Source organism: Anolis sagrei, chromosome 2 (genome assembly GCF_037176765.1).
Source record: "Anolis sagrei isolate rAnoSag1 chromosome 2, rAnoSag1.mat, whole genome shotgun sequence".
In the NCBI taxonomy this organism is placed as follows: Eukaryota; Metazoa; Chordata; class Lepidosauria; order Squamata; family Dactyloidae; genus Anolis; species Anolis sagrei.
The window spans coordinates 118,120,927-118,134,426 of record NC_090022.1 but is presented as its reverse complement, the minus strand read 5'-3'; the positions used below and the strand labels follow the sequence as shown (position 1 = coordinate 118,134,426).

Below are 13,500 nucleotides of genomic sequence, written 5' to 3'. Positions count from 1 at the left end.
AACAATGAGAGTGAGGGCGGGGGATACTGCGAGAAAGCCCAAAACATTTCCTAAGGATGCATCCTGTTTGCCAGCTTTGTGACAAGGTGGCAGGGCCAAATGCCAAACTCAAATTCACACACACCTCTGTAAAATAAATCCTATTTCTCAGATTCTTCCATTGCAACTATATTTATTTTGCAGTGCAAACAGGAAATAACAGTATTGGAAGTCAGCCCCTCAGATTCAAATCTTTAAGATCTTAACAAAACAAAAAGGAGACATTGTTAACTTTGTCTTTTATTTTGATTGTACAAAAAAAACGCTGTACAAATCCATTGCACAAGAATTGCAGTCACCCAAACAAACGGAATATGGCAGAAAAGCCAACTGGATCAAATATTTTAAAAAAAAAAAACCAAATGATTTCTTAAATAAACCAATACTATTGTTAATAGCTAATAAATCAGTTGCTGAATAAGTAAAATTAAGTTCTACATGTACAGGGTGTTAATTGAAACAAATCAATTTGTGACATATTGGATAAACATCATCTGAATCTGAAAAGTATCAATTAGCCCCAAAAATTAACTGGGATAGCACTTTCCTGGAGAGAAGTAAGCTTTCTAAATGATATAAGATAATAACAGCTCACTATTTTCAGTACTCATTTTAAGTCAGGTCTCCTGATAGGTTTAGACATACTAAATGTACAAAACATATGCTTTTTTTTTTTTTTACATAAGAAAGCTCACTGTCAAGAAACCCCAATATTTGTTCATCTAGGTCAAGCCAAAGGCTCTACCAGCAAGCAACATTTAAGGAAGAAGGTTTTTTCTCCCATTTGAAAGCCACACCGCACCCACACCAACAATCTGTGGCATTCAACACTTGAGGGAGACAGAGGTCTGTTGTAGCTTGCCCTTGTGGTAAAAGAATATCAGGTAGGCACGTAATGGACATGTCTCACCTTCTAATCAGCTTGAAAAAGCTATTTAAAAAGTAGTTGTAGAACTCCTAAAGAAAAAATTCCTTTATCTCTTTTATTACTAGTCTTTAAGAATTCAAAATTATAATTACATAATGACCCAGGGGACCATCTAGTCAAGGGGTAGATACTTTCAGCGGGTCCAATTTATTTATTTATTTATAGTATTGCTATACTGCCTTTCTCACCCCTGGGGGGAGTCAAAGTGGTCCAAGAGCCAATCTCCTCCTCTGGGGAATGCTAAGATTGCAAAAATAAAATAAAATAAAATAAATCCCAACCTAAACTAAAAACAAAAATACTCCAACCAAATACCGTATATTCTGGCATATAAGACGACTGGGCGTATAAGACGACCCCCAACTTTTCCAGTTAAAATATAGAGTTTGGGATATATTTGCCGTATAAGACTACCCTTCTTCCAACGCACACCAAATAAAATTTTTAAAAGCATCAGATTTGATTTCAATATGGTGATTTTCCTATTACTGTACCTCCTTCTCTGCCTCTCAGATCTCGCACATGCGCACCTACACGGCTCCACTGTCATCTTCAGGAGCAAGATCTGAGAGGCAGAGGAGGAGGTATGGTAATAGGATACAAGGGAGGTAAAAGAGTTGTGTTTTTCTCTTTTTTCCATACCCCGGACGCCTGCAGCTTGCAACGCCCTTCACTTACACTTTCCCAGTGAGGTGCCCCTTCACCTCACCATTGGGACCGCATTAAATCCATGAATCCTGATGAATGGATTTTCTTCTACCGTACTTGTACAGCATTGTCCTTAATGCTTTCATACAGTTGCTGCATGCGGCAAGGATGCGGCCATTGTCATTTTTGAGCTCCCCCCACCATATGCGGCAACCACAGATTCTCCAATCCAATTGGAAGTTTCAGCACTCGCTCTATAAGACGATTCCCGCGTATAAGACGACCCCCACATATAAGACTACTCCCATGTATAAGATGCCCCCTGACTTTTGAGAAGATTTTCTTGGGTTAAAAAGTAGTCTTATACACCAGAATATACGGTAAATGGATCTTATCTATTATAGTGGCAGAACCTGCCCCTATATTTCATCAGCAGCTCAAAATTGTTATAGATTCTAGATAGACATTCAGCCTACGTTTAAATACTTCCAAAGAAGGAAAGCCCACAATTTCCCAATATAATATCCCCACTGCTGGACAGTGCTTATTGTTAGAGTCTCCTACTCTTTTGCCTGTTTCCTTGCAGTTTCTACCTATTTTTCCCTACTCTTGTCAGCTGAAGTAACAGAACAAATCTACTTTCTTCTCTAAAACAGCCCTCCAAATGTTCTGAAGTCTATTACGTACCACCTCTTGATCATCTCTTCTTCGGGGTAAACACAACCATCTCTTTTTACTATTTCCCAGAGGATTTTGTTTTCAGCTCCTTCAGCAACCTGGCTGACGACTTCTTGAAATATTCTTAACTTTTCAATGTCTTCTTTAAAATGAGGTATCCAGAACTGGGCACAGTATCAACATTTAGCCTTACTAGCATAGAAAATATTAAAATTACTTATCATCTAAACACCTAGCATTCCCTTTTTGTTTATGACTGAATTAACATTAAAGAATTATAGCAAAGTTAGACACCTTGGGGTTATATGTCTGTGTAGAGTTAGGTTCAATGAACTTGAGAGTGCTATTTTAAGAAGGGAGCTGTGGGTCAAGGTGGCAATGAAATTCTCACTTTAGGAATATCACATCGAAAAATTCTGCTGGCACACCTGCCTTTCCACTCCTTTATACTCCATTACTTCTTGGTTGGCAACTAACTGACTGGAATAGCCCACGGGCAGTCAGATTATCTGCTGATTATTCACTGCAGACAACGCCTGCTCTCGTCATTCCTCATTTCCTTTAACCCAACATCCGTGAAAAGAAAAGAAAAACATGGAAAGAACTCTTTCTGTTAAATACCTGGATTAACCATCGCCCAGAATTCTGTATACAGAATTTAGTACACATTTCGGCTTCTAAGTCATGGCTGCTAAGAGAATCTTTAAAAGAAGATATTGTTAATGCAGTAGGCTGTGCATCTGAAAAATAGTCAGGAGTAACATTTCCTATGGCTGCATGATTACAAGTTGTATCTTGGTGATTTCCAGGTATATAAAATCTGTACTACTTGGAAACATGGATATGCTTTATTCTAAACCAACATACATTATACAAGAAAAAAATTTCTTCAGTAAAAAGAACAATGAGCAAACACACACATTGTTATTCCTATCAACAAGACACGTAATAATTTCTTTATATTAAATAATAATAACTTTTATTATCCACTTCTCCTAACTGCTCGAGGCAATGTAGACCACAATCAAAATGTGGGCAACCTGTGGTCTCTGATCACTCATTGTATCTATGTCAGAAATGTACAACTATGAAAAAAAAAGGGGGGGGGGTCTGTATTAGCTCTCCAAGATGGGTTTGCTTCCCTGCAAAGAAATCTCTTTGAGATGTGGAGGCATTTGGCGGGTGTGTGTGTGTGTGGCGGGGGGTGGGGAGGGTGGGTTCTTAAGAGACATTTTGGGGCATTAAAACAAATCTTTCAAATTTTTCCATTTTTACCCCAGGACTAGGGTGCCTAAACGAAATGAATTTAAATACAAGTTTAATTGTAATTGGAGGGTGGGGTGGGGGTGGGGGGTTAAAGGGGAAAACTATATGTACACATTACCCATAATGTTTCCATGCAGCAACATTAGAGTTATTTTAGAGATCAAACTGAAAACGAACAGAAAGTAGTGATCAGGTTCAAGTATTATAAAACTAGCCGTCCCCTGCCACACATTGCTGTGGTCCAGTCTGTGTACATGTGTTTTGTGTGTGTATGTATGTGTATATATGTGGTTTCGCAAATGCGCTGCAATGTATTTTTTATTTTTTTTGCTTTTTAAGTCCCTTCCGCTGTGTCTTCCAGAGTTTTTATGAGTGATGGTCACTTGTTGGCCTGACAGGTGCCTTGTGTCCAAATTTGGTGTCAATTCATCCAATGGTTTTTGAGTTATGTTAATCCCACAAACAAACATTACATTTTTATTTATATAGATTATGTGCAAAATTAAGACTTTATAAAGTAAGAATTTTTTTTACAGACATTTCCCCAAACCAATGATGACATAATCTTTGAGAAGCCATGACAGGTAAAAACATACTGAAAAATGTGGAAATGTAGTAAACGATGGAGATCTGTGTACATTGATAAGTTAACTCTTTTTAGTGATATAGTCTTTAAGAACTAACCAATGGTTAAGAAACAATGAATCATTACCTAAAATTGGGATCATAATTTTAACAAACTGGGTCCAAAATGGGAAGAGACCAAACATCATAACAGATTTCAAACTGTTATTTCACTCTCAAATCTTCAGTTTACAGTCTAGTAGTAAGAATACCATTGGGGACTGGATTAAAGAACTGAAAAGTCATACCCAACATCTCAACTGATGCAACCAAATATACTAAGGTCAAGCAACAAATAGAAACAAGGTTATAGAACAAAATAAAGAAGGATCACTGAGCGCTATGTTTAGGAACAAGGGCTGGAATCTGCAGTTGGGAAACTCCCTTTAAATTCAAGTCTCCAACATTGGAGAATTCTAACTAAACGCTGAAAGAAGAGGAAGACTGGTCTCAACTGAAGGCACTCCTCAGTTGATAAAGTGTTTTAAAACACAGAAACAAGTGTTAAATGTTCACTTTAATGGGGAAGGGCACTGTTTACTGACTTACTTATATCAGCATGATTAGACCACTAATCATGTAACAAGGTAAATATTTTCTCATGGTCATTATTTGAATGGTTAAAGCAGACACGTTGATCTCAACTCAGTTACTTGACCAGAATTTTTCAAGAGGGGCCTTGGCATGTTAAACAAGTTTGTTCCATGTGCCCTACATTTACGTGCCCAGACATGAATCTCCAATACATTCAGTAATCAGATTTTGTTTTACAAGTGTAATTCTGATAATTTTTAAATTGGTAGAACCATTTCAGTCGTGAATGCCTTTAAGTAGTAAGGATAATAGCTATTTGAGCAACATATTCATAACTATAACAAACAAATTTCCCACGCCAATGTATAGCGATGAAAAGAATCTCAAAATTATGCAGAATCTAGAAGGGCAAGGCACTTCTTCCAGTGGCGCTTCAGAGCTCCTTGCCCTTGGTTCATGACTAAGAAAAGAATAATTAGGCAAAACAAACTACTTCAGACATGTTTCTCAAATTAGTCTAGACTGCACAAGTAGCAAAATCCAAGTCTTCTGTTACAGATTCATAGGTAAGGAAAGTCAACAATGGATTTCCCGCCTTAAAAGTCTGTAATTTATCTTTTAATATTACTCATTCTCCTGACCTTTGGATGTTCTCATTTGTGTCCACAGGAGCTGGAGTCATTGTCAATCCTTTTTTTGTTTTTGATTTTTTTGGCGGGAAGGGATAATACAAAGAGTGCAAGGAGAGAGGACATGCCTACAAAGTCCCAGACAGCAGCAGTACAAAGTATCACCCTTTATTAAAACTACTTTATTTCCTCAAAATATTTGTGATTTTTTTTCCCAGCAGTACTTAAGGAATATGTTTTTCCTAAAAGACTATGCCCTGGGGTTAAAGGGAAATCACTCCTTGACATCATCAATGTCTGAAAAGTTTACAAGGACATGCTGTTCTGCTAGGCAGTGTGACTGGAAAGCCAGAGAAAAGCACTCCTGCAAAGTGCTGATCTCTATTATTATCTACAGTAAAATCAACAACAGCAACTTGAGTTGCTAAATGGACATCAGAATAATCTGCCTTCAATGAGCATGTGACGGTTTAATGTAACATGTAGCAGGCTGCTACAGGAAGGCTTTCAAAGCAGAAAAAAATTAAGAATAAGCCACAAATACTTGTTTTTAACAGTTTTATACTTACTTGTTTTATGTGATTTTAAATGAATTGCTTTAATAGTGGTAGCATTTACTTTTAATTTCATATTTATATTTTGAAGGTTTTCAAACTGTAGTTTTTTTTTAAGATTGTGAGCTGTTTGGGTCTTTGTTTCTGAGATAAAAGCTGGGTATAAACAAAATAAGGAATATACTGAAGATTCCAAGAAAACAAACCACAGGATTAAACAAATATTCACAACTCATCTCTCAGATTTAATTGGAAGGTTTTTAAAAAAGCTATACTGAATGGATATTAACAATAAGAACTATCTAAACCAATGTTGCGTAATTATTTGAGTGTTGGATTATGACTCCTGAGACCATGGTTTGAATCCCTAGCCATGGAATCTCAGTGTGCAACCTTGGGCAAGTCATGCTCTCCAAGCCTCAGTAAAAGGCAAACTTTGAGCAAATTTTGCCAAGGAAACTCATGATAGGTTCAGAAAGTTTGAGAAAGTCATTATAGTCTGATCGGATGCTATTAAAGGTTATGTTGAGAACAAGAAAATCAACAACAGAATTGTTTAACATCTATGCACAGAAACACTTCCAAAAACACTTATGGAGCCAAACAAAAACCTATAAGAATTTATCTAAGACCTGTGCATACAGAGGAAAAAGGTAAGAGACCAGGGTTCAAATTCTTCCCCAGCCACTAGGTGATCTTGGCGAGTTCATATTCTCTTAGCATCCAAGGAATACAAGGGTAAACCTCTTCTGAATTAGTCTTTTAAAGGAATCCCTGTGATACACTCACCTCAGAGCTGTTATAGGCTGAACACAACTTGAATGCACACAAGAACAATAAAAATGTTGTAACTGCTCCTATGTTGCTTCTAATGTTAAATGTTAGTGGAATTATAGATGAGAACACGTGCTTTACATCTTTAAGATCTGAAGTTTCTTTTTGCACTTTCAGGAATACAAAAATGAGAGTAGCAGGTGGTGAGACAGAATTCTCCAGGCATTAAAGTCAATTGTAGGTCAAGACACAGAATACTGTGCTCGAAATAGAATTGACCCAGTTTTGTAGCTTTATATAAACATTTCACAGAATAAAGTTTGTCCAGTAAATGCTGCATTTGTACTGTTTGCTTATTGCTATTACTTGATCAATCCAAGCTAAGTATGTTAATGCATGCACAAGATTATGGCAATAACACAACTCAATTTATATAGCTTCTGATCACATTCATTTGCTACAAATGTAATCTTCCCCACTTCTAAACCATGGCCAGAAGATAAGAAGCCTACCAAAATCCAGAATGTTCCCTCCTTTTATTTCTATGTTTTGCTGTAAGGTCTTATCTTATGAAACGATGTGAGAGACGTGTGAATTTAGTTGGTCCTAATAAAAGCACTGCCTATGGATTTTTATAAATGGGTGAATGCTACTTCTTTGTTTTAATGAGTACTTCTTGTCTCTTTTAGTAGTCATATGAATTATAATTATTGTAAATGAAAGTGGGAACAATCCATTCATGTTCACAGGTTATGTTTACAGTACATAATCTGGGAATAATCAAACTGTCTACATTTCCCGAAGTCCCATGTAATCATTGATCTCTAATTGGACATTTAAAGTTATTGACATCATAATCCTTCAACTTTATAAGTATCTTTATCTCAACATCTTCCACAAGGTATATTATATAGTAGCCTTAGCTATAGCCGTTGAGGTCAAAGAGAGAAAGAGAGACCAATAGACTGGTAAATAAATACTGCCACTGCATGGACAATGCAGGTATAAAGGCACCGCTTAACTTTTAAATCTCAGCTTTTAAGGAGTTCACACCCAGCATGTTTTTAGAAAGTGGCATGGTATATCACTTTCAAAGTTTGTTCTCTTGACATATGGGTGCCAAAGACACATTATGGAAAGCATACCGCTTCTGAGGATCCATTTAAAAAAGGTTTAACATATGAAGTGGGAAAAAAGCTGCTTGAATATCTTCAGGCCATTTTAATTTCTTGAAAATGATGCTACAACTGGACCATTCCAAAATTGGGTAGCATCTATCAATCTGCTCAGGGGACACGGTTCCACATACATGGGGCCACCCTGCAGTATTTAATTCATAGTAGTCTTGTTGGAGGTGGTTGTCTGTGTGGCTCTTGGCATCAGTTATTTATGATGTGATAAGGCTTTTAGAGAAGTATCGATTCCAAAACTATTAGAACTGTATAATGGAATAATAAAAGGAGATAAGATGCCAGAATCATGGAAGAAGTCATTAATAATATTAATATCAAAACCGAATAAAGATTTAACAGACCCAGGGTCATATACGCCCATATCATTAGTTAATCAGGATGCAAAGATTTTATCCGCTATAATAGCCAATAGAATGAATAAATGCATGTACAAGTATATTTGAAAAGATCAGTGTGGGTTTGTAAAAGGAAGACAAATGTCAAATTTGAGAGGAAGAGTATTAAATAAAATTTGTGTGGTTCAAGAGAGGAAGATAAAAGTAGGGATATTATCATTAGATATTTTTAAAGCTTTTGATTGTGTGGAATGGTGGACATTAAGGGAGGTTATGAACAAATTTGGAATGGGAAGCAGAATAAAAGGATTATTAGAACAATATTATTCAAGAAACTCAGCAGTAGTAACTATAAATGATGGAGTGACAAAAGAAAAAAGTTACAAGGGGAACAAGACAAGGTTGCCCTCTATCACCAATTTTGTTTGCCATGGTGATAGAATTATTTGCAAATGCCATTAGGAAAAATAAGAACTTAGAAGGGCTAGGAATAAAGAAAAAGCAGAAGGTGAGCTTATTTGCCGATGATACATTGTTATTTAGTAAGTAAAATGGATAAAATAAAGGATCATTTAGAAATATTTGGGAAAATAACAGGTCTACAAGTTAACTGGAATAAGTCAGAAATGATGCTATTTAATTATATAAAGTCAGAAATGATGCTATTTAATTATATAAAGAAAGAAGAAAAAGACTTTATAGAAGAGAGCAAAATGGGAATTAGAATTAAGAATAAATTAAAATACCTGTGAGTAATAATAACAAAGGATTTAAAAGAAATGGAAGAGGTAAATGTAGTAGCATTGAGAAAAGTTGTTCAAAAAATTTTAATAGAATATGAAAATATACATTTATCTTGCTTTGGAAAGATACCATTAAAAATGAAAATGAAAATACTTCTGAAGATAAATTTCATATTTAGAATGCTGCCACTACAAATTACAGAAGAAGATCTAAATAGATGGCAAAAAATGATAAATAAATATTGTAATGGTAGTAAAAGAAATAGATTAAACAAACAGTTATGGTACAGATTGCAAAAAGAGGGAGGATTAGCACTCCCTAATATTAAAAAAATATTATGAAGCGAGCAGATTAAGATTGGTTATAGATAAAAACATCAAATCATCCAGGCGTCCCCTGGGCAACGTCCTTGCAGACGGCCAATTCTCTCACACCAGAAGCGCGACTTGCTCCTGACATGACAAAAAAAAAAATGGAACAAATATAGGAGAATGTTATTAACGGATGGTTCAGTAATAACCCCAATTGTAATGGAAAAGAAATTTCCAAAAAAAAAAAAATGAAAAAGTAATGGATAAAAAGTTAAGGGAAAAAATTAGACAAAATAGGGGATTGGATAAAGGTTGGAATGAAGAAGGAAATGATTACGGAAGAATTTAGAGAAATAAAATCGACATGGTTCCATTGTATACAATTAGGACAATGGTTTAAAAATTGGGAAAAAAATAATAAAAACGGAAGTAAGCTTAACCAATTTGAACAAATAATACAAAATGGAAGGGTTGTAGAGGAGCATGAAAATTTGAAAGGAGTAACTAGTAAAGTATATAAGATAATAATTGAAATAAAGAAAGGAAAAAAAGAACACTCTCAAGGAGGTCTGGGAAGAAGATTAGGGATAAAAATAAATGAAACAGAGTGGCAACAATTATGGAGACAAAGACATCTAAAAAATTTATTACTACGGGTTAAATAAAATTATTATAAGTTACTATGGAAATGATACCTACCACCAGTAAGAATAGCAAATATAAATTAAAACTATTCAAAAAATTGCTGGAGAGGATGTCAAGAATCAGGAACATATATACATATGTGGTGGCAATGTAAATATGTAAATAATTTTTGGGGAAAAGTATTTAGAGAAATAGAAGATATAACGAACATTAAAATAGAAAGAAGTCCTAGTATAGTTTTATTATTATACAATAAACAATTGAAAAAAGAGGATAAAGATGCAATAACAAATTTATTAACAATAGCAAGACTGCTTATAGCAAGGAACTGGAAAAGAGAAATAAATATACAAATAGAGGAGTGGTACAAGGAAGTATGGAAACTGGCAATAAATGATAAGCTGACGTGTATATTAAAAGTTAAAAGAGGTATATAGAAACAAAGTGATTTTGATTATATATGGAGAAAATTTATTGAAAAAGATTAAAAAACAAAGTAGGAAAGTTACCTCCACCAGAAGAATTGAAATTTTGGACAGATGATATGTAAAAGCCCTGGCTTGGGAGAGGGGGGGGGGGGGAGGGGAGCACAGCGGTGAGGGATAGATAATATGTATAAGCAGAAAGTTCATGGTAAGTTGTATTGAATAATATGTATCTGCTGTAAAACAATCAATGTATAACAAATGTATTGAATCATGATAAAATAATTAAAAATATCATTAAAAAGATAAGGCTGCTTTGATGTGCTTCTTAAAATCTACATTTTGGCTGATAACCTATCAAAAACTGATGGGATGTAAAGTTCTATCAGCTTAATGACATAGCGGGGTAAGCTCCCATCTGTCAGCTCCAGTTTCTCATGTGGGGACATGAGAAAAGCCTCCCACAGGATGGTAAAACACCTAGGCATCCACTGTGCAATATTTCTCTCACACCACAACTGACTTGCAGTTTTGCAAGTTGCTCCTGACACACACACAGAGCTTAATTACATTGAATTCTGGGCCAGCAAAGTGACAGTAGGCTACCAAAGATATTTGGTGTGCAAGGGGGCTAGGGGTAGAGCTACACATGAGGGCTGTCCAGTAAAAGTGTTTTTATAAGACAATCTCTTTACGCAACAAAATATGATTACATAGTTCAATAAGGGATTTTTAACACCTTGAACTGTATTACAGATTGAACATTTTATTAAAGCACAGTATTAAAATGTTGGAAAAATATTTCATACTCTGAAGTACGTTAGTTGCCTTTCTACTACTTAACACACTTGAGACTACTTGTTCCCAGAAATCCCACACACCACCCAACAAGATTAAAAAATGGCTTGCAAACAAAAGCTAAATCACGTTAGTATGGCTTACAGTGTATTCCCACCCCACCATAGCACTCTTAAAATACCTTTAGTTCATCAGTCTCAGGTTTTTCAGTCTCTGAATCGTCATCTTCCTATAAGACAAAGAATTTACAGGATTAAGCTTTAAAGAGAGGGCTCAGCAACTTCTTGCACGTGTAGCAAGGGGACTGCTTTTTAAAGCCCAGTTTCACTCTTTAATTCTGTGGGTCTATGCTAATTTTCAGTTGATGTCATTCAGTTCAATAAGGTTCACTGTTATCCGCTGTTTCCTGTTTCCATTATAAGTCCAGGAATGTATCCCCCAGGTATATGAAATCGTACAGTTATACCACCTGTCCAAGATTGGACTGAACTCCCTTTCCTGAACATAGTGAGCCATAGTATTAAAGTGGTGTCAAACTGCACTGATTCTACAGATAGATGCACTCCTGCTCTCCCATACCAAGGTTCACCAATTCTAATCAAATTAAGGCTAAATGTAATTCATCTTTATATTTAAAGGTAATTTACTGAAATGCTATTCTTTATTTAAGGCCTGTCTAGAAACAACAACAACAACAATTTATTCATAGACCACCTCTCTCCTTGAAGGGATTTAGGGGGGTTTACACACAAAAAAGGCAAACATTCAATGCCGGGACAAATGCAAAGACATTACAATAATGCAACATAATAAAAAATAGTAACAGTGAGCTTCTTGCATAAAAAATTGACATCAAAATAAAAAACAGAATACAAATAATTACATAAAAATAAGATCCACTAATTACATACTCAACATTAAAAAATCTCACATGATAAAAAAACACAATTAAAATAAATGAAAATTGTATTGTCAAAGGCTTTCATGGCCGGAATCACTGGGTTGTTGTAGGTTGTTCGAGCTGTATGGCCATGTTCCAGAAGCATTCTCTCCCGACATTTCACCTGTATCTATGGAAGGTGTCCTTAGAGGTTGTGACCTCACAACCTCTGCGGATGCCTGTCACAGACGCAGGCAAAATGTCAGGAGAGAATGCTTCTGAAACATGGCCATATAGCCTGAAAAACTTACAACATACTAAATGAAAATTGGCTGTTGTATTTGTTCTTTAAAATGTACCAAAGTGGCTACATGGCCCAGTTTTATAGTGTCTTGATGTATTGTTTATTGCTTGTTTAATATTGCTTTAACTGTTTTTAATTTGCTTTAGGTGTTGTATTATTATGTTGTGTTTTGAGGCCTTGGTCTTTGTAAGCCACATCGAGTCCTTCGGGAGATGCTAGGGGGGTACAAATAAAGTTAATAAATAATAATAATAATAATAGGTCAGCCAACATTCCAAGTAAGATGGAGAGTGTCCTAGTCCTCCTCTTCTCCATATGCAAAACTGCAAAATTGTGTTTTCAAGCATTTTTTGAAGGAGAGGAATGTGGGGGTCATTTTTATTTCTATGAGGAGGGAGTTCCAGAGACAGGGAACGATCATGGAGAAGGCCCCCTCTTTCGTTCCCACCAACCACACTTGTGACTGGGGTGGGACCAAGAGTAGGAACTCCTTCGCTGACAGCAGTGCACAAGATGGTCTATATGGGAAGATGTGATTGGAGAAATAGCCTGGACTCGAACTGTTTAGGACTTTATAGGTAACTACCAGCACTTTGTATTTAGCTCAGAAGGAGAACAACAGCCAGTGGAGCTGTTGCAAAATGGGAGTAGTTCTGTTCCTGTAAGTAACCTGGCTGTCCATCTCTGAATTAATTGTAGCTTTCAAGCTATCTTTTAAGGAAGCCCCATGAAGAGAGCGTTGCAGTAGTCCAACAGGATGTGACTAAGGCATGGTCTACCATGGCCAGATCTGGCATCTCAGGGTGAGGGCTACATCCCTCTCCGACATGTAGTGAATTTAGGAATGGCTCCAGGCATTTACTTCTCTTCCCAGTGACAATGGATATCTTGATGAATGCTTGAACGAAAACCTATATTGTAGATATTTTAATCTTTAGTGCTCAATAGCAGAGCAATCTGACATTTAACTAATCACTGAACCTCTTTGATAGAAAATGCTCTTTTATGCACAACAAGGAAACTGGTGAAGAAACAAGATGATATTTTATATAAAGGAACATATCTGAGTATAGTGTGTCAATTACTTCTTCGAAAACAGAGAGCCAAAACATTACTCCAATCTACACACTAAAAAGACCACTACTTGGATCATAAGGCTGTGTTCTGTGAGATCTTTGACTACTTCCACCT

The 13,500-nt window shown here is 35.9% G+C and overlaps 1 protein-coding gene across 2 annotated transcripts in view; it reads right to left on the bottom strand.

The window, feature by feature from the left end:
- The window catches only part of SAP30BP (SAP30 binding protein), a 36,621-nt gene that overhangs the window by 18,311 nt on the left and 4,810 nt on the right, over positions 1-13,500 (bottom strand). For both annotated transcript variants that reach the window (XM_060764681.2, XM_060764680.2), the window contains exon 3: positions 11,307-11,354. In XM_060764681.2, coding sequence (XP_060620664.1) covers positions 11,307-11,354 — 48 coding nt within the window. The remainder of the gene's footprint in view (positions 1-11,306; positions 11,355-13,500) is intronic.